The sequence below is a fragment of the Osmia bicornis genome, unplaced genomic scaffold, assembly GCF_907164935.1.
Source record: "Osmia bicornis bicornis unplaced genomic scaffold, iOsmBic2.1, whole genome shotgun sequence".
Taxonomy (NCBI): domain Eukaryota; kingdom Metazoa; phylum Arthropoda; class Insecta; order Hymenoptera; family Megachilidae; genus Osmia; species Osmia bicornis.
In genome coordinates, this window is record NW_025791124.1 from 1,306,828 (window position 1) to 1,329,195 (window position 22,368).

The 22,368-nt window shown below is 45.8% G+C and overlaps 1 protein-coding gene across 1 annotated transcript; it reads left to right on the forward strand.

The window, feature by feature from the left end:
* Positions 1-634: 634 nt before the first annotated feature.
* LOC114882147 lies at positions 635-1,384 on the forward strand. Its single transcript, XM_029199026.1, has one exon. It carries the CDS (start codon positions 635-637, stop codon positions 1,382-1,384), a length of 750 nt encoding a protein of 249 aa, XP_029054859.1.
* The last annotated feature ends 20,984 nt before the right edge of the window (positions 1,385-22,368 follow it).

Sequence of the window (22,368 nt, forward strand, 5' to 3'; positions counted from 1 at the left end):
AGTTTCAGTTCAAGGTCAGGACGTATCATATTTCTGCTGACGGTGACTTCAAATTTTAGTTCAAGGTCATGGGGTGGGATGGAGGGTGGGGTGGGGGTTGTCGAGGACGTATCATATTTCTGCTGACGGTGGTGTCAAATTTCAGTTCAAGGTCATGGGGGTGGGGGTGGGGTATCCGGAGGTTGGGAAGGGGTGGGGTTGTCGGGGGGGGGGGGTTTTCTGCTGACGGTGGTGTCAAATTTCAGTTCAAGGTCATAGGGTGGGGAGAGGGGTGGATATTGTCGGGGTGGGGCGGTATCATATTTCTGCTAACGGTGGTGTCAAATTTCAGTTCAAGGTCATAGGGTGGGGAGAGGGGTGGATATTGTCGGGGTGGGGGGTATCATATTTCTGCTGACGGTGTGGTGTCAAATTACAAAAAATGCTGCCGCCAGTGATTTAGAATCCGCATAGAACAACTACTGCCGCCTATCGATGGGGCAGACAGATATAGCCCTCATGCAAGAACCTTGGATCTGCAAGGAACGTGTAGGGGGGCTCAAAACGGGATGTGGCTCACTCTATTATGATACCACATCCAAAAGACCCAGGGCTTGCATCTTCGTCAAAAAGAAGATAGTGGCCCTGAAATTCAATGAATTCTGTAGTTAAGGTAAAACTTAGCCTCGGAAGGAATCTGTCAGAGCTGGTCGTCTGCTTGGCGTACCATCCGTACGACTCAGTGGACCCTCCGCCTACGAGGGAACTCAGAGTACTGATTGACCACTGTGCTACCAACGGTCTGCACCTGGTGATAGGCTGTGGCGCAAACTCGCACCACACCGTATGGGGCAGCACCAATATCAATGAAAGGGGCACAGCGCTGCTGGAGTACCTTACCGCTACGGGATTAGAGATCCTCAACGCAGGCTCCGCTCCCACCTTTGTTACCACCCGTAGACAAGAGGTAATGGAGTTGATCTGGGGCTCCGCAAAGGTGACACAGGTTGTTAAAGACTGGCAAGTTCGAAACGAGGTGACACTCTCAGACCACCGCCTTATTACATTCAATTTGAAAGGGGAAAGGGAAGACAGTCCTGGGAAGGTTTACTGGAATTCTAAAGCCACCAACTGGGCACTCTACAAAGAGGGACTGGCTGGCAGACTGAAGGGGCACCGTCAACGCCCCAGGACCATAGGGAAGATTGAGCGGGCGGTGGAGCATCTAAGCTCTGTCATCACTCAGGCCTATGAAGCAGCCTGCCCTACCAAAACCAGGAACAGCAGTAAAAGGGTCCCCTGGTGGAACAGAGAACTGGACAAGGCCGGAGGGGAAGGCCGCAAACTGCTGAACAAAGCCATGAAGGCCAACACGGAACCAGCCTGGCACAACTATAGAAGGTGACCTTCCGATAAGAACAAACAGTTCAAGGTCATGGAGGGTGGGGGTAGGGTGTTATATTTCTGCTAACGATGTCAAATTTCAGTTCAAGGTTATGGGGTGGGGGGTTGTCATGGGGTTGGGGTGTCAAATTTCAGTTCAAGGTCAGGACGTATCATATTTCTGCTGACGGTGGCTTCAAATTTTAGTTTAAGGTCATGGGGTGGGGAGAGGGGTGGATATTGTCGGGGTGGGGGGTATCATATTTCTGCTGACGGTGTGGTGTCAAATTACAAAAAATGCTGACGCCAGTGATTTAGAATCCGCATAGAACAACTACTACAGGTAGGTCTCGATTAATGCTAGTTCACATAGTGCGATATTCGGTTTAGTGAGAATTTTAAAATGATACCAGGTCGCATTTAATGCGAACAAAAATTCAGTTATTGCGAGGTTTGCGAGGCTTTTTTCGATCCAGACATGGATCGAAGTATGGAAGTTAACAGAGAATCTACATAATGTCTGGTCATTTTACGAAATGCCCACATTGAACACATTGCCCGTAATACCTTTCACATCTAATAGCAGATATTTCTACGATGATCCCACTTGCAAACATTTATGGTATTCGTTATTGTTAATAACTATTGTTGTTGTAATTATCCAATACGAACGGTAAACCACCTTAAGCCGGGTATCCACCAGTATCAAACGCCCGTATCGTGTCACCGTTCCGAACTCTTTCGAATAGGCAGACGTTGCCTCGTTGCATGCTGCGGCGCGGACAACGTTTCTTCGTTTCTTGATATAAACGGTTACGCAATAGGACTGGGCCACTACAGGCGAGGAGTTTCGTATTGCTGCGTGGCGTTCCAAAGGAACGGAGGCAACGGACTGATCCGAAAAATTTGTCAATTCTTTGCCGTTCCATCGAAGGAAAAGTTCATGCGTTTGCACTTGACATAGCGTTTCGTGCCGTCACTTGGGTTTCAATTCATTTGAAATCTTGCGGTATTATTGGATTCATTTCAAAATCGATGAAATTATTTATGAACTTAATCTAATTTAATTTAGACAAATTTTATCGTCTAAATATATTTAAACAGATCAATTATCTTCGGTGATACGCTGTACATAAAACAGCAATGTTAATAATCACCTGTGTCATTATTGAAAAAGGACAACGTTAATTTTGCAGAGATTTTTCTGTTGCCGAGTATCGAAAGTTCTATTGAGCTGTGATACGAAGGTGAAAGAACGGGCCGATCCAAAAATTGTCGGTTTTTTGCCTTTCAAAGGATAGGTTCGGAGACCACTTGAAACGTAAAAACAACATACCCAGGCGAAGGCCCGAAATGCTATGTCAAGTGTAAACATGACACTTGAGGAACGAGATAATATGATCTGGAATCGGATATATCAGTGAGATAATACTAATGCAACGACTGAACTTTGTTATTTTTCATTTTTTTCTTATAAAAATGTTACCAAGATATTTCTGACGTTTCTCTGATTAAAATGATACCAAGTACGATATGGTTTGGACAATTCTTATTTATAATAGTATTTCCTACAGTGTGATTCTCTTGCTACGGAAGACAAAAGCCGTGCCGCACAATGGAACCCCTGCTGTTTGGAAAATTGGAAATGATTTTTATTACATCTGAAAGTTACAGGAGGAATTTGAGGAGTCGGTTTATAACTTAGGAACATAAAATAGGGAAAAAATATGTTATTATGCCAGGGTTGCGAGTTTACTTAATCCGTTTATTACTGGAAGAGGTCATCGTTTATTACCCTTGTTGCTTTCATCGGACTGGTACTACCTGTGTATCCCTAGTCCACGCGGACTAGGAGGTATCTTCGCGTTTGCAAAACGCAACCAATCAGAAAAATTACAAATTTACCCCCGACGACGAATTTCAACCAATACAGGAACTGGAAGTTGCTACACCAAAACCCCCACCACGATTAGGAACTTATATATTTCCCATCAATACGGAAAAAGATTAGTTGTCGTTTAGACTGCGCTGATCATGGATTTTACGAAAGCAGAAATTCTCACGTTAATTGAAATATATCGATCCAAGAGTGTGTTGTGGGACCCTACAAATTGCGATTATTTTAATAAATTAAAAAAAGAAGATGCGTGGGAGGAATTAAGCGGAGAAATAAACAAATCGAAAGCAGCTTGAAAAAAAAGGAGAATACCTCCTCGCTGGTTTGAGGAGGGAAAAATTAAAAATGAAAAGAAGTGTTGGCACCGGAAAGGGTAAGTACTTTTTATTATACATTCATGAATGGAAAGTTAGAAATATTTGGTACTGTATACAGTATTGCATATCAGAAAACAGTGCGGCTCAATTTAACTTTCTATCCTTATTTTGTTTTGTCACGTCCTGTGACGAATTCTTTAAACCGCTATTTCGCCACCCAAATTCTTTAAACTTATATTTCGCTATACAGATTCTTTAAACTTATATTTCGCGATACAAATTCTTTGAACTTCTATTGCACCATCCAAATTCATCGCTCCGCAAAAAAATTCTGAGTGAACAACTCAGCCGGGTCGTCGTACGGCGAGAACGCTGACGATCCGGACGAGGTGGTTCACCCGAATTGCCAAATCAAAAGTCGACCTCATTAATCAATATATAATAACGCGACCAAGCCGCCCGCGTTCAGACCAATTATAGTACAGAAACAGTATCAGATCAAAATTTCGTGCATAAACAGTCCAGATCAATTATAGTACAGAACCTGTATAAATTAGTGCAGACTCAAAAGTCATCGTGACCCGATCACTTCCGTAAAAATTCGTTCAGAATCGACCAGTCCGTTAACGCGAATCCGGATTTAATTCTAACACGCGTACAAAATCCGCAAAATACGACTCTGCTACGGGACCCAGAGACCCGACAGAGCAACTCGTCATTTGTAAAACACGCGCAAGTTAAGAATTGTACGTAAAACCAATAAACATTTGTTGTGCTCGGAAGTGTGTGAACTTCAATTAAACGTCTACCCTACTGTCTCTAATCACCAGGACGACTCATTTCTACAGGTATCCTCGCCCAGCGAAAGGTAAGTAAGAACCTCTACCTAACTAACAACTTAGATTAAATCATACAAAAAAGTAAGCGGAGAACTCAGTGAGAGGGAGAACTTCGCGACATTACAGTTTATAGGAACACAGGAAGTATATAAAAGCCAATGGTTTGCATTCGAGAGTATGCAATTCCTATGGGACAAAAATAAATGTAGGAGAACATTAAATACGGTACGCAAACCTTCAATTATTTTGTTATTTTTTCCACAATCCAAAGCATACTAAGCATACTTTATTAGCAACAAATTAGAAAGAATACTTGTTTTCAGATGGAAGATGAAGTTGAAATTGTAAGTCCAGAGGCGGTAGAGGGTGAGGTGGAAGAACAATTATACATGGGACAAAATTCAGAAATGCTTGAGGGAGAACCTGGCCCCAGTACGAGCACCCCATTGCGCTCAACACGAACGGTTGCCGCGAAAAGGCGGCATACAGATAAAGAGGATCGTTTGGAGAGAGCATTTCAGATTTTGGAACCAGCGTCTGATCCACCACCTGACGAATCGCAACATTTTGCAAATTTTGTTGCAGCGAAACTGAGAAAGCTTAACAATTATGACAGGGTCCATATTGAAGCACGAATAATGCAATTATTTGTAGAAATTGAACGTACATGTCCAGATAATATATAAAATATATATATATATATATTATTATAATATTAAATAGCATTCATTCCTTTCTCTTCCCTGTCTCTGTGACCTAACACTTTATTTACACTCAATACGGAAAATGAAGACATACAGTAGGTGATCAAACTATTAGAGCCACATTGACATTTATTACTATTAATAAATATTTCCACAAATTTTAGATGAGGTTTCAAAGCGAGGTTGTAGACAATCAGCATGGTTATTGTATTCATTTTCAGTTACATAATTAAATGTAAAATAAAATAAAAACAAGTTTAACTTACACACTAGTTTATTTGAGTGAACCTTACGCACTAAAGAAATATAAAAGTATAAAAAATTAAATGTTTAAAATATATTTGGAGATTATATGTTTCCCGTCATATGGGGAAACGCAAATCTCTTCATTCAATGTAATATTTGAAAAAGATATTTCTGCCCATTCACTTTCGCATCACTTCCGGGTTAAATGTAAGTTAAGTAAAAAAGTGTCGTTGGTCAAGAGTAGTTACTAATATAGTTCTCGAGGTAGAAATGGGGTCATTTAGTCGTATACGAGGTGTGTTGGTATAGACAACCGACCATAATAGCGGAGCGTCCTTTTTCAGCTTATTGTAACGCCAATTTTCAATTCATCATACTTCTGAACGGGAAACTTCAGAGAATATGAACACATTTTTTTCAAAATTTAAATAAAAATAACCTCGATGGCCGATATACAATGCGTAAAAGTAAACACGAACATAGATTCAGAAAATGTTAGTAAAAATGTTTATTTCATTTCTTTTTCTTTGTACAAAAGGAATACTTTGTAAATACAATTAATTTTTGTTAGGTTGTATTTAGTGATGAAAATAAATTACACAAATAAGACAATTACATAAATATGTTAGAAAATTAAATTTGAATATAGTCAAACATCGATAGTACGCCAAATCGAATTTTGGATATAAAGGTGGAAAACCAATACATTATGAAGTTTTATTTACAAACGCACTAAAACAATTTGTTATTTACAATTTATTTACACACTACGAATTACTATTCTAAAAAACAGGGGGTTATATATTTATTATATTACATTACATTATAATATTTAAATAAAAACTATGCGCAGTCTTCCTGCCAAGGTACCCTTCCTTCCGCCAAAAAATAATGTGCCAGTTCCTCTCGTACTTGTAACAACGCGGAAGTTGTTCTCCGCGGAACTCCTCGCAAGGGCAAAAGCGCTCCCATTTCGTTGCCCTGTTCCCTCCAATTACCTGCTCTGAAAGAGCCTTCCTCTTCGTTATCCATCGTTCCAGGAGGAGTATAAAGTCGAGAAGAATCTGGCCTTTGTCGTAAAAAATTGTGCAATACTGTTGTTGTTAAAACAACAACAGAAGCTTTTTCCGGCGATAAAAGCATCGGTTTCCTTAATATGCGGAAGACTGCGGCCAATATGCCGAAGGCGTTTTCAACAACCCTTCGGGCCCGGCATACTCGATAATTAAATATACGTTGCTGCGATCCTTTCGTAAAATATCCAGAGTAACATTTCAGGAGGTGTTCTGAAATGGGGAAGGCTTCGTCTCCTAAGAAAAAGAAAGGAATTGGTGTTTCCCTTCCTTCTAACCGAATAGCCGCTGGGATATTTAATTTCTTCTCCTCCATGGCCCGATGTAGAGAAGAATTATTAAATACACCTCCGTCTGAAATTCTTCCTTGGCAGCCAACGTCTACAAATAAAAAATTATAATTAGCATCTACAACACTCAAAAGGACAACACTAAACAATCCCTTATAATTAATATAGTCACTTCCGCTGTGTTTTGGCGATTGAATACTTATGTGTTTCCCATCAATGCTGCCGATGCAGTGGGGGAAATTCCAGGTGTCATTGTATTGCTGTGCGATTTTTAGCCATTCCGTTCCAGTTTTTGGAATCTGTAAAAAGACACAAGTTTTGTTTTCTATTTTCACGTTTGTGCTGTTCGGAAAAATGAATTATAGTTCACTTACTTGAATATACGATTTCAGTGCCTTCGTAATGGCTTCACAGACCTCCGGAACAATTTTGCCAATACTTTGCTTAGATATTTTAAACAAATATTGTAAACTTGTAAACGAATCGCCTGTTGCCAAAAACCGGAGCGTCACAGCTAATCGTTTCTGCGCCGTAATGGCTTTTCTATACTTTGTATCCTGCCGCATAATTTCCGGTCCAATTCTGTTTAAAAGAAATTCAAAATCTGTTGGGTGCATCCGCATGAAATTCTTATATAACCCACTGACACTTTGAAATTTAAGATCTAACAACAACGCGGATGCACTATATTTTTCTCTACGTCGAAGAAAGTTAGAAATCCACCAATGGGGTGGATTTCTTTCAGGTTTCTCCAACGCATAATGCAATGTGATGTACGCAAGAGCTTTCCTTTTACGCGAATTCATTCTCGTATACTTAGTAAAATAGAATAAATGTGTTGAAACTAGGAAATGCTTCTACTGCTGTTTTTGAAACAACATTGATCTTTTTCCGTATTGATGAGAAATATATAACTTCCTAATCGTGGTGGGGGTTTCGGTGTAGAAACTTCCAGTTCCTGTATTGGTTGAAATTCGTCGTCGGGGGTAAATTTGTAATTATTCTGATTGGTTGCGTTTTGCAAACGCGAAGGTACCTCCTAGTCCGCGTGGACTAGGAGTACACAGGTAGTACCAGTCCGATGAAAGCAACAAGGGTAATAAACGATGACCTCTTCGAGTAATAAACGGATTAAGTGAATTCGAACCCCTGGTATAATAACATATTTTTCCCCTATTTTATTTCTATAAGTTATAAACCGATTCCCAAAATTCCTCTTTTAACTTGCAGATGTAATAAAAGTTGTACAGTACTAATTGTAAGCGACGGACTCCTACAATAAAGAAACAGCATGCAGCAAATCGAAACTTCTCGCCTATAGGAGTTTATTCCAAGACACGAAGAACTATTGTCCGAGCCGTAGCACGCCGTTGCATGCAACGAGGCAACGTCTGCCTATTCAAAAGGGTTCGGAACGGTGATACGATACGGGTGTTTGATACTGGTGGATACCCGGCTTTACGGCATCCTACAAATACTGCTCGTTCCGCTAAAAAGTGTGAAATAAAATAATTTTTCACAAAAAAAAAATCCGACTTCGAAATACACTAATAAGTGTTAAATAATTTCTATTTCATTTATACCAGTATTCCACAGCTATTAATAAAATCTACTTAATCGTTAAATAGGATACTAAATACATTTCAACCTTTTCGAAGGCGGCGCAAAATTAAAAATACCCGAATATACGATCCTGCCAATAACGATTTGATTGCGGTATGGCAAACTTGGTAATTAATAAGTCGTAGGAAAACAAATTCGAAAAGTTATAGATACGGCAGAAAACATTCGTAATCGTAACGATTTATCAGTAGTTGGTAGCACTTCTGATGTACATGTATACTGCATTTCACGAGAAACCATGCTTAACTTGCGCAGTTCACTAGGTGTAGGGAGATATTTAATAACGTTTGTGATTCCCCTCTATAGCTTGCTTCGTACTTTCCGATCATATAAATGGTGGACAGAAATATATGACGTACGATAACTGATAAGCGATGATGACATGGTAAAGCTACACAATACAATGAAATTCCTATTATTTCTCAAAGAAAAAAATTATATGATCGTAAAGTAAAAGCCAAGCTGTAGAGGGGAATCACACACGTTGTTAAAAATGTCCCTAGACCTAGTAAGGTGCGCGAATTAAGTATGGTCTCTCGTGAACTGCAGTATAGTTAATCCGCAATGGAAATGTTGATTCCCGTTGAATATTGTTTACTTGAAATTATCAAATGGGTCATTTATCGTAGGTTGCCAACGCCTGAACTAGGATCTTCCTAGTAGAAGAAAAGTTTTTAATTTTGCGCCGCCTCCGAAAAGGTTGAAATGTATTTAGTATCCTATTTAACGATTAAGTAGATTTCATTAATAGCTGTGGGATACTGGTATAAATGAAATAGAAATTATTTTACACTTATTAGTGCATTTCGAAGTCGGATTTTTTTTTTGTTAAAAATTATTTTATTAAATATGCTGTAAGTTAATATGCTGCTAGAGTCTTTATTTTACAAACTACAGAAAGATGGACTAATGTTCACAATATTTTAACGTGATTGCTACAGCGAAAAACTATCGACTGGCCCGTTCGTTGTAACGGGAAAGAATGCCCTCCTCATCGGAAAACGCAAGGGCCTCTTTTCCACGTCAAGGTTAAACCCTCCATCGTCCTTTGTTCGCTATCTGCATTTTCTGTTTAGGATACGTTGACGTAGCATATCCTTTCCAGATGTCCTCAAGCGCAGGAACGAACAAACAGGGCGGGCCGTGGTACCCAGAAAACGTTTTTAGTCTTACATTCGTCCATCCTGACAAGCAGTCTGTCCTCAGACTTGTGATCTAAACATAAATATTTTCAGTTAGTATCAATCGTAACTTATTAACACATTTCTTGTAGATCAAATTAAATAAACTTATCCGTGTTCGTGAGTTCGTCCTCGACTTTCGAGGTCGAGATCTTCGTCTTTTCATTCGTAGATCCCTGAACCATATTATTTCTTTTTCGTGTTCAGTTGTCATTGAACGGTTCGTTTATTTCCAGGGACCCCATCTTACTGCTCCTTTTTTTTTTTTTTTTGGTTTTGTTTTTATGCTTGTGCTCCTAGCAAAGATGTCCGGCTTACTGAATGCGGTTTCGTTGTATCTGCCCAATTCTGGCTGATACCTGCTGTGCGGTAGCACCGTTGTGCTTCCTACACACGTTCCGTTTAGTCGCCTAAGCGACGCACCGTCGCACGTCCTTAGGTCGACCGTTCGTGGTTGTAACGTGGTGGTGCCGTCGCACCCCCCACGCTCGTATTTGTAGGGTGGCAGTGCCGTTGCACCTCCCGTACATACTTTGAACATCGCCCAAGCAACACGCCGTTGCATGTTCTTGGGTCGACCGTTCGGTACCGTTGTACCCTTCTAACGCTTTTGTTCGGCCCACCTAGACCAAACATCGTTGATGGATTCATTATCCATCAATCTAACCCTTCCATCAAAGGGTTAGACTAGTGACTATCCTCTTGAATAACGATCCACGGTTTCATGTGATCGGCAGCGGCCACTGTCCGTGTTCGTCTAACTCCCTCTCGCAAGTCTTCCACCTCGTATCGGTCGTTTAGAAGAACTCTACATACTCGGAAAGGACCTTTAAACTTTGGGAATAATTTGCGACTGGTTCCCGTCGCAGGCTCACTGGTAATCTGTATCAGTACCAAGTCGCCCTGGTTATACTTCCTGGCTTCTCGTCTCGCCTTATCGTACCGTTCCTTCTGTTTTTGCTGTTCTGTCGTGATGTGATCTGATATTCTACCCCGTAACTCCGTCAGATCCATTCGTTCTATCTCGTTCTGAATTTCGTTCAATATGCGTGCTTCGGCCGCGCATTTTACATTACACCCTATTAACGCCTGCATCGGTGTCGTATCAATGCTTTTGTTATGCATCGTATTTAGGGCAATCTGTACCTTCTTTACCTCCACGTCCCATTTTGTTGGGTCTTTACCGGCAGCTGTTGTCGCCAATGCGTTTACAATAGTCTTATTATACCTCTCGCACTGACCGTTGGCTCTAGGTGTTGGTACCGCGTTCAGCACGTGCTTTATTCCGTATGCAGTGCAAAACTCCTCAAAGGTCTGCGATGTGAATGCCGTCTCTCTATCGCTTATTATGCGCGTCGGTGAACCAAATAAATGAACCAGATCCATCAAAACCTTAATCGTGTGACGTGTTTTTTGGGTTTTCACTGGTTCTATAACTGTAAATTTCGTAAATCCGTCTACCAGGACTAATAAATATCGGTTATGCTTGGCGCTTGTTTCGAACGGTCCCACATGGTCAACGTGGACTGTATGAAAGGGAATTGGGACCTTCTCGAAAATGTTCAATTTGCACTGCCTTTTCCCGGATGTATTCTTATAATATGCACAATTTTTATGCTGTCACGTATTTTGTTACGAACCGGCGCTTACCTGCGAACCAGTAGTTTCTTCTGATCCTTTCTATCGTCTTTTCGGCACTCAAATCGTCCCGCATCGTCGTGACACAATCTGCAAATCTGCATGCGAGCATTCCGTGGCACCACCCACGCTGTCGTCCGATCCGTCAGTCGTCTGTGGATCCTTCCACTTTTTAGTACGTACTCCTTAAAATACTGCTTCGTCTCGTCGGTCTTTTGCTTGCTTTCAAGCACTCGTATCCGTTGTAACTGCTCGTCTTGTAACTGAGCTGATAATAACCAATCTGCTTCCGTCAAGTCGATTTGACTGATTTCCAATATTGGCGCGGGATTCGGACTTAGTGCATCTACATGCGCCATTCATGGTCCAGCTCGGTACTCTATATCGAAAGTAAAATCTTGTACCTCCAACCACCATCTACCTATACATGGTAACAAGTCTTTTTTTGAAAAAAGTCGTCCGTAGAGCATTGCAGTTGGTTACAACTTTAAATTTTAACCCTAATAGGTATACTCTAAAATAACGTAACGCCAATACTACCGCCATAGTCTCTAATTCGTAAGAATGATAACATCTCTGGTCCATCGTAGTCTGCTTGCTCTAATAGGCTACTACAACCATTTCTTTATTCGCTTTCCTCTGCATCAACATCGCTCCCACTCCCATCGAACTTGCATCAGTATGCAGTTCGGTTTCTTTTGCTAGATCGAATATTGCTAATATTGGTCGTGTCGTGGGTCTTGTTTTGACCGTGTTAAACGCGTTTCTTTGTTGCTCTGACCATTGCCATGTTGCATTCTTTCGGGTTAGTCGCGTCAGTGGTTCGACTATGGTAGCGAAGTTTCTCACAAATTTTCTGAAGTAACTTGCCAACCCTAAAAATCGTCGAACCTGCTTTATTGTCTGTGGCGCTTCCATATGTACCACCGCTTCAATTTTTCGTTGTCCCGGTCGCACACCGTTCTCGCTAATTTCTCTTCCTAAGTACTCTATGGTGGTTTGGAAAAATGAACATTTGCTCAACCTCAACGTTAAATTGTGTTTTCGTAACACGGTCAATACCTGTCGCAAACGGTCAAAACCCTCTTCCACTGTCCTAGATGGGATAATAATGTCATCTATGTAAGGGATCGCTATGCCGTCCTGTAATGGCTCTAGGATTTTATTGATCATTCTTTGAAATACTGCCGGCGCGTTAGCCAAACCGAAGGGCATTCTCACGAATTCATAATGACCTTCCGGAGTAACGAAAGCTGTTTTGGCAATTGACTCCTCGGCGACGGGTATTTGGTAATAACCGCTGGCTAGATCTAACCCGGTGAAATAACGGTTACCCCCTAACTTATCTATTTGATCCTCAATCAACGGTAAAGGATACTTATCTTTTACCGTAATCGCGTTTAACTTGCGGTACTCGATGCACATTCGGTAATCGTTGGTTTTTTTTTTACCAGCAGTATCGGGCTGGCATACGGAGAACTCGACTCGCGAATGATCTTATTGTCTAGCATTCTCGAATCATTTCTCTCACGATTTTCTTGCTCGGTTTCTGCTAAACGATACGGTCGATTAGACTACTGGTCGGAAGGTCATACATTTAATTACTATCGACGCTACGTTCGTTTTTCCGAGTTCCCGCATCGATGACGAAATGCAATCCCGAAACTCTTCCAACAACTCTTCACATTTCCGTCTTTGACTTTCATCAGGTTCCCGTAATTTATATCTTTTCACCGCTAGAACTTCGCAGAGGTTTGACGCTCTGAATCTCCTCCCCGTCGTTACATTTATGGGGTGTTTGTTTATTATCAATCTTGCCCGCGGTTTCAGCATTATTATACACTCCTGGTCTAAAAAATCACGACCAATAATAATATCCAATACTAGCTGTTCGTCTGTCACAACCAGCGCGTTTACCGTGTTTGAAGCGTCCATTACTTTCAACGTTACGCAAGTATCCTATCGGTGTACATATTTGACCCGCAAACCCTTTCAGAATCGTCTCCGAGTTGTGGTTATCGGCAGTCAAATTTGCTCGACACTGATGCTCGTACTAATGTACATGCGCTTCCCGTGTCGATCAAACCTTAACTTTATGGCGTTCACCCGCACCGTGCGCTCATACATGTTCGTTGTACGCTTAGTTATGACTCCCCACCTCGTTTTATCTCTTTCGTACCGGGACACTTTTCCTTTGTGTGTCCCAGTCGCATTACATTTCGAACATTCCAATCGAGGTTTTTTACATTCCTTCGCGAAATGACCATCGATACCGCAGTTAAAGCATTAATAGCCGGTCGCCTTTTGCTGTTTCCCGCTTCTTCGGTTACCACCGTGTTGGAGCGCGTTTTGTGCGTTTCCTTGATGCGGTTTACTTGATTGAGAACTCGTGCTAGCGCGACGCGACTCATTCATGTTCGATATATTCCCCAACGTAGACACTATAGGAATGTAACTCACTCGTATGCGTTTGTCTAGCAGCCCGGACCGTTCTCGCAATATTACCGTCCTTGATCCATCGATTACCATATCAATTTGATACTCCTCTCGATGACAATATCAAGCTTCCGTATTTTATTTAACTTTTGGAAACAATAGTCTCCTAAACGATTGTCCCGGGCTAGCTTCGTCAAGGCAGCTTCTTTAAATAACTTGAAAAAGGAACGGACTTACGAAATTGCTGGATCATTCCTGCTTTTGTTTCCGTCCATGTTGTGGTGACTTGTAAACCTATGTCATACCATTGTCTGGCGTGTCCACATATCGAGACGCGATCAATCTCAATATTGATAGATCATCCCAATCAAATTGTTCTGCCAATCCATCCACACATTCCACCCATTTTTCGACCACCAATCGTCCTTCGATGGATCAAAAAGAGGAATCATTTGTTCATCTCCCTGACGAACATTTGTTCCCCGAGATTGAGGCTGGGAGCTACTTGTTGCAGCTGCGATGGCGGTCCATCTGAGCTATCAACGACTCTAGTTCGCGTATTCGTTGGTCCTTGCGAGTGCGTTCCGTGCTTCCGTCGGACTCAGATCTGGATGACGAACATCTCCTCCTCCTTTTCGATCTTTCACGATGGTGATCACCGCGAGATCGACGACGACCCATTGCACACACTGACAACCACTTTCGCACTTCACACGATACAGAATTTTCCTGTCACTTATACTGCCTTCACGAGCGATAGACACGCTGTCAGATCCCACTTCTGATATGTAAGTTAATATGCTGCTAGAGTCTTTATTTTACAAACTACAGAAAGATGGACTAATGTTCACAATATTTTAACGTGATTGCTACAGTGAAAAACTATCAACTGGCCCGTTCGTTGTAACGGGAAAGAATGCCCCCCTCATCGGAAAATGCAAGGGCCTCTTTTCCACGTCAAGGTTAAACCCTCCATCGTCCTTTGTTCGCTATCTGCATTTTCTGCTTAGGATACGTTGACGTAGCATATACTTTCCAGATGTCCTTAAGCGCAGGAACGAATAAACAGGGCGGGCTGTGGTACCCAGAAAACGTTTTTAGTCTCACAATGCTCTCTTAGAATTTACCCTTCCTACATGCTGGCATTGTGATTGAAATTCAAGAATTGTCCTATACTATGAAATTCGAGCGATACGCGAGACTGACGCGCCAAGATCACTGGAGAGGGGTACCGCGCGACTCAACATTTAATGCATTAACGTTGTAACGTGGTTACAATCGCTGCGCTTCTCCCACCTTACATTTCCCACCTAAAGATAACCCTTAACCCTTCCCTTACCTTACCCCTTTCCCCCTGCCCACCAGTGCCGGGCCGATGGAGGCGACGGACAGAAACAACGAGGACCATCCCCAACAGGAGCTACGAGGCCGGCGACAGACCCTCAACCCTTCCAGAAGGAAAAAGCAACGCGGGACTTCGGAAAACTAGACGAAGCTGCCCAGAAGATTGCAAACGCCCACCAGGAGCCATCTGTCGCCGAGCCCGAAGACCTCAGCCCACCCGTCACCGCAGGATGTCCGTCAGCCTCATCGACCCCGATCACCGGCAGATCGACAATCGATAATCGATCTATCCCGTTGCCGGAAGAGGCTCCTTCCTATTCCCATCCCCTCCTCAAAAATATCCCGCCGTCATTGAGCCTTAGGCTAGTTAGAGAGCGCACATAGAGATTTTGTAGAGAGAGAGAAAGCGAACGAAGTAATAGGAGCTATCTTGAGAGGATTGAGTGGAGTTGTGTGGAGAGTGAGTACTGCATAGCAGTGTGGTGAGTCCCCGTTGACTATTAATTGCGTAAAGCTTGAGTTCGAGGCAACGGATATCTTTTCTGCCCGCGCATTGTGTGAAGTTCCTACGAATTCCCGTCTTCCAAAGTACCCCCTTTTAGAAATCCCGATTTCAGTTATCTCCTCCTACGCGTGACGTAGAAGAACCTTCCAGTGAACCCTTCCCCGACCCAAGAGATTTCCGTTCCCCCGAAAATCCTCCCAGCGTGCTCCCCGCGAAATCTTGTAAGGACGTAAGTGCCACGAGAACCCGTTATGTATACACCCCCTTATCCCTTCCCTTTTTCGATTTTGATCGCCACGAAAAGTGGCTGGCGCCCAACGAATTGTACTCGCGATTTGTATTTGTATTTGTAGTTGAATAGAGAGTGCACCCACGAATAACGGGTCACAACGTATAGGGAAACTTTGACGGCTTTTTTATAGGGTAAGGTTGATATCCCGACACATGGTTCCTTTCAGACTGTTTATATCCCCTCGATGAGCAATATACGGTAAGCCAATAAAAAATTTGACTTTGAAATTAGGGGTTGTAACGGGGTCGGGGCCGGTTCGGTGCGCACGGCGTTGCGCACCGCGGTCGGTTTCACCCGTGCCAAGGGTTCGCAAGGGAACAGGTCGGTAAATAACGAGGCGGTGTTATTTAGAAAAATATAGATTTATTCAAAACTGCTACTGGAGGCTACTGTACATCGGCGGTGGCTAAACCGCGCGAGCTGGTGGTCGGGCGGTATTCTCCGGCCTCGGGTACTACAATCAGAAGATGGTCTGGTGGTTAGACGAGTGGATACAGGTCTTACATACTACGGTCGGAACCCGGTCCGTCACAGAAATTACGTGGAACTTATACCTAACACTCTTACAAACTACTGCGGTCGCGCTGCGGTGGAGTTGTTGCCCGCTTGCCTCACGCGGCTCGTATTCTCGTACGCCGAGGTAGAACCGAGCAGTGAACGAAACGAAGACCAATCCTGGCCAGCCTAGGTAACGCCACGAAGCTGGACGGAATCGGCTGCCAAAGGCAGAATGCTGTGCCGTGTAAGCTAGCGTTCGGAATCCCCACGGAAGCACCGGCAGCGATTATGAACGCGCACTAGCTTGGTCACCCCGGGTTAACCACGGGACTGACGGGGCTAGACGCCTACGGCCGCTGGACCTATGGGAGCTGCCAGGTCGTAGAGTAGTGCAATGGCCCGTTGGCCAGAGATCTCTTCGCCAGGAAACCCATGGCGTTGAGAGCTCTGGTGCTCCGGTCCGGACCTCCTAGGAGGTCCCCTCGGGGCCGAAGCCCCGAGGCAACTCATCGATCATCGCATCGATCGGTCCTACTTATAGTCTAATCGCACGGGAGTGGGGATGCCGCCGTGGTGGGGCCCGCGATGCGCGACTGTCGTCGCACCCCCCTCCTCCTCCGGGGAGACCAGGCGTATTCGGCTGGTCGCGCAAAATACGTAGTTGCGGATAACCATGACAATTACCTCTGTACATACGCATCGGGTGACCTTTCCCTGGTAGTCCGTGTTTATGGTCCAGCGCCGGCCGTTCCTTGTGAAGCGGTACCTCCTGACGCCCTTGTATAGCTGGACGGTTGTCCCGTCCGCTAATATATACGGGATGGGATCCCTTGTCTCCGGCTGGTCGAGCGTGCAGGCGGTGACTAATATCGGCGTTTGCTGTGGTGCCGGGGCTGGTGCCTGGCAATGGCTGGCCCAGATTGTGTCCGCTACAGCCTCTGCCGTGAACGGTGCCGGTTTCCTGGACGTTGGTGCCGGATTCCCGAGGTCCGGTGCGGCCTCAGGGCTGCCGCTTGCCGCTATCCTCTTTGCCGGCGGCTTGTGTGCCGGTCCCTGGGTGCCAGCGGTAACGGTGTCCGCTTTGCCGGCTGTTAGCTCGGCGCTGGGTGGCGCTGTTGGCGTTGTACCGGCTCGGTCTTGTCCTCCTTGTGGGTCGGCGCCTCGTTGGTCCGGGCCCTGGTCCGGCGTTTGGCCGTAGCCCCTGCTTCCTGGGGGCACCGTCATCCGGACAAACTTTTTCCACTCTTGGTGGGTAAGCGTCCATCGGGTTGTCCCTTGCCCGTTCCCGAATGTCGAGGCGGGCGCAATGCCGCGGCTACTTCCTCTGCGCGTTGCTCTGTGGCCACTCGAGTCTGAGCCGGACGCTGCGGCTGCTGGCCTTTTATAGCCGCTGGGCCGAGTCCGGCAGAGAGGGGGGGCTGGTGACGTCCGCGCCCCTGCGCTCTGGCGTTGCGAGGTGGCGTGCCGCTGTCGCTTGGCTGCGCGTTGGTTTCGCGCAGCTGCGTCTCTCTGTGCCGGTCACCTGGTTTAAGATCTCTTACGGGACGTGGTCCACGCGTTTCCCGTGGTGATCTTTTAAATCGAAGATCACCGGCGAGACTCTTTCTGTGGACCCGAAAAGGGTCGGGTGTAACGTTTCGAGAGTTTAGCGTTTCTAGCGTCGGCTTTACTGGAAGGATGTGCGAGCATTTCCACACAGCGCTCGCCGATTTTCGGCTGCCACTCCCCGCCTACGCTGGTTGTAGTGGCGTTGCTGGGCGTTGAAACTCTTGCGCGAGTCCGTACTCTGCGAGTTCTTGGGGCGTTTTTGCAGGTTTTTAAGCCGTGCTGGCCATGGCGTTGTCGTCTTCCGCTGGCTTTCCTGCTGGAAGCTTCCTGGCGGTGTGAATTCCCTTCCGGTGTTGAGATATGCCGATGAATATCCGGTGGATCGTGTCTTGCTGTATTATATGCGAAAGCGATTTCTGGGAGATGTCGTCCCACGCTTTTGCGTTTTTGCCAGGTCCTGGCTGATCATTGTCTTTATTACCCTGTTTGCACGTTTGACCGTGTACATTGCGGCGCATATGGTGGTGTGCGCCGGTGACAATTCCGCTGTCGGTGAGAGTTTTTTCGAACTCTTTTCCGACGAATTGCATGCCGTTGTCGGTCGTCACGACACGAGGTGTTCCGTGCGCAGGATGACTATTCTTTTATATCGCTTTTGCGACGGCTGGTCCTGTCGCTCGTCGAAGCGGTCGAAGTTCGATCCACTTCGTAAATCGATCCTGGATGACCAGCAACCGTTGGTGTTTCCAGTTTTTGACCTCGGGAGAGGTCCGACAAGGTCTGCTGAGACCATTTCCCACGGCTGCTGTACGTTTGTCGCGTACATGTTTCCCGGCGTAGCTTGCTGGCTTACTTTCTACTCCTGACATTTTGTACAATCCCTGACATATTTGATGGCTTCGCGTAGCATTCCTGGCCAATAATATGCGTCGGCCAGGCGTGCTAGAGTTTTGGCCACGCCAAGGTGTACGGCGGTCGAGATGTCGTGCGCTTCTTTTAGGACCCTGGTTCTCTGGTCTTCTGGTACGCAGATCTTCCATTGCTGGTCTGGCTCGATCTCGTTGAAGTCCAGCGTGTGTAGGATATTCCTGTACAGTCTGCCTTCTTCGATCCGGGTATTCTGGGTAGTCGTCCGGGTGGTCCTTTGACTTGCCTGGTACTTTTTGTTGTACCAGTTTGCCCTGCATTGGTGGTTGGTCGCCGCCAGACTGGTTGCGGTTGCCGTTGAAAGTGCATCGGCGACTGTATTTCTGGACCTCGTCGGTAGCGGATTTCGAAGTCCCATTGCCCGAGTTCCAATGCCCATCGAGCGAGTCGTCCTGACGGGCTGTCAATTTTCTCCAGCCATTTGAGAGATTGGTGGTCGGTGACCACGATGAAATGGTATCCCTCCAGGTAATGGCGCATCATCCAGATGCCCCATTTTACCGCCAGGCACTCAACTTCGGTGGCCGAGTAATTTTTCTCGGCGTTGTTTAACGTCCTGCTGGCGTAGGCGATGACTCGTTCGCTCTGGTCGTCTTCTTGCGTGAGCACGGCTCCCAGGCCTTCCGTGCTCGCGTCTGCCTGGAGTACAAACGTTTTGTTCCAGTCCGGCATCGCCAGGACTGACGAATCGACGAATCGTTTCTTTAGCTCGTCGAATGCTCGCTGTTGTTTTTCGCCCCAAGTCCAACGTACGTCTTTACGACGTCAGCGGGGCCGCCTCTTTTAAGACGTCCGGTACAAAACGTCTGTACCAGGATAGGAGGCCAAGAAATCTCCTCAGGTACTTAATATTTGCTGGTGGTGGTAGTTCAGCAACGGCGGATACTTTTTCCGGGTCGGTTCGTAGGCCTTCGTTGTCCACGATGTGTCCAAGATATTTTAGACTGTTTCGTGCCATGTGGCACTTTCCCCAATTCGGGCGTAGTTTCACCGCCCGAAATCGCCGGAAAACCTCAGTCAGGACCCGTAGATGTTCCTCGAACGTGGAAGTGACTACGACGATGTCGTCTAAGTAAGGGAAGGCGTGCGGAGCCATTTCTGGTGGAATTACTCGGTCCAGGAGTCTCTGGAACGTTGACGGTGCCGAGTGAAGTCCGAATGGCATCACGACGAATTCCATTAGTCCTCGTCCTGGTACGGTGCCACTTCTTCTGCACAGCTGCGCTGGAAGTGGCATTTACAACTTAGAATAGTGCAGAGTTACCTCAAAGAAAGGGGCCACGGTGTTTCTTCATCTTTATAATGTTGGTACGGCGTCGGAACTTTTAAGTATCTCGATATATCACGAAAACTACGCATCTGATCAAAAAATGTCACACAACATAAATAGTAGGAAATTTAATTTCCTACAAAAAACGTCTCTTAACATTTTGCCATTAGTTTTCGAGATATATCGAGATATTTAAATGTTCCGAAGCCGCACTAACATTATAAAGGCAAATATCTCGGAAACGGTGCGAGCTATGGCAAAATGTTAACAGACCTTTTTTGTTAGAAATTAAATTTCCTTCTATTTCTGTTCTATGACAGTTTTTGATCAGATGCGTAGTTTTCGAGATATATCGACATATTTCAAAGTTCCGACGCCGTACCAATATTATAAAGATGAAAAAACACCGTGGCCCCTTTCTTTGAGGTAACTCTGCACTATTGTAAGCTGTGTTCACTATTCAGAGCTGTAAATGCCACTTCCAGCGCAGCTGTGCAGAAGTAGAACAAGAAGAAGAAGAAATATCTTGGAATATGTGCGTGACGTCCCTTTCCTTGAGGTAAATCTGCAAATATCTCGGAAACCGTGCGAGCTATGGCAAAATGTTGAAAAAGCTTTTTTGTAGGAAATTAAATTTCCTACTATTTATGTTCTATAACATTTTTTGATCAGATGCGTAGTTTTCGAGATATATCGAGATATTTAAAAGTTCCGAAGCAGCACCAACATTATATAGGCAAATACCTCGGAAACGGTGCGAACTATGGCAAAATGTTAAGAGACCGTTTTTGTAGGAAATTAAATTTCCTACTATTTATGTTCTATGACATTTTTTGATCAGATACGTAGTTTTCGAGATATATCGAGATATTTAAAAGTCCCGAACTGGGGGTCTAGGCTCTCCGTCACGAGGGACGCCCAGGGCCTCAGTTTGCCCATCGCCCACATATAAGGGCGCCCCCACGGATCGGCATCTAGAGAGCCGAGGAGTTCCTGCCATGCCCGGGACTTGGCCTCCCTGATGGCCAGCTGCAGAGCTACTTTGGCCCAGGGCATGGCGACGTCACAGATCGCCTTCATCGTGCCCCGGAAACATTTAACCTTCTCCCCTATATCCGCGACCGGACCGACCGGTTGCTCCGGCCAGGTCACAGCCATCAGGGCCATTCTGCGGCGGTGGGCCGCTCGGCGGGCGACGGCCGGGGGTGGTGAATACAAGGCGGATGTAGCGATGATCGCTAAGCGTCTCCGCCTCCTCCATCACCCTCCAACTCTGCACCAAGCGTGCGGCAGAGGGTGTCGCGAACGATAGATCAACTATCGACTCCCCTCGAGCGCGCACGCAGGTGCTGACCGAGCTCCCGTTCAACAGCCGGAGCTCGAGTTCCGCCGCCCACTCGAGTACCGCCTCACCCCTCGCGTCAGTCCTAGGGGACCCCCACGATTGGACATGAGAGTTGAAATCCCCGAGGATGAGTGTCGGCCGGGGGTAGCAACGGGAGACAGCATCTCCCACCTGGCCTAAGCACTCTTCAAAAGCCGCGAGGGGCCAACTAGGCGGGGAATACACGCTCACCGCCGCGATCTCACACCACAGCACCGCCACGTACCCTCGCCCCCGTTCTATTAGCGCAGGGGGCAGGGCAAAGGCGGTGCCAATCACTGCCACGGAGCCGTCATCGTCCCCGAACCAGTCGTGCCTGTCGGGGACTCGGTACGCCTCCGCGGCCACAGCCAACCCAATTTACCACTCGGCCAGGTGATGGAGAAGAAGATCTTGCGCCCTGGCCGAGTGGTTCAGGTTGCCCTGAATTATGGGCCCGTTGGGCCCCATTACATTTTCGAGGGGGCCGCCTCCGTGGCCTTACCTCCCTTTGGAGTGGCAGACCTGCCACCCCTCTTCTTCTTTGGCGCAGCAGCTTTGCTGTTTGCTGCTGCCCCTGTTGCGGGGCTGCTACAACCCCCTGTACGGCGCCCTTCTTAGCACTGGGCCTCCGGGACTTGGGGGCGCATGACTTCGCCCCCAACCGGCGCTCCGCCGATCGTACCAAGTCGGTGCACAAGGGGAACAAGGGTACCCTAACCCTACCCTAACCCTACCCTAACCCTAACCCTTTTTTTCTTTGTTTTAACAAGGGGGAAAATGCTTTGCGCACGCCGGACAGATGTACGTCCGGTAGTGCGGGGCTCCAAGGTACCACCTTGTGTACCCACTACAAACCCTACCTCGATTTCACCGTAGTGGTGCCTGTGGTGTGTTGTATTGTGCCCTAACCCCGGAACCGCAATTAGCATATCTTCGAGGAGGGGCCACCAAATTGGGCCGTTGTCCTAGGGAGGGAGTTCCCCAATTACTTATCCTGTGTCTATATTTACCT

Bases quoted from the DNA above. Each gene is read 5' to 3' on its own strand.
- LOC114882147 (XM_029199026.1), top strand. From the start codon at position 635: ATGAATTCTGTAGTTAAGGTAAAACTTAGCCTCGGAAGGAATCTGTCA.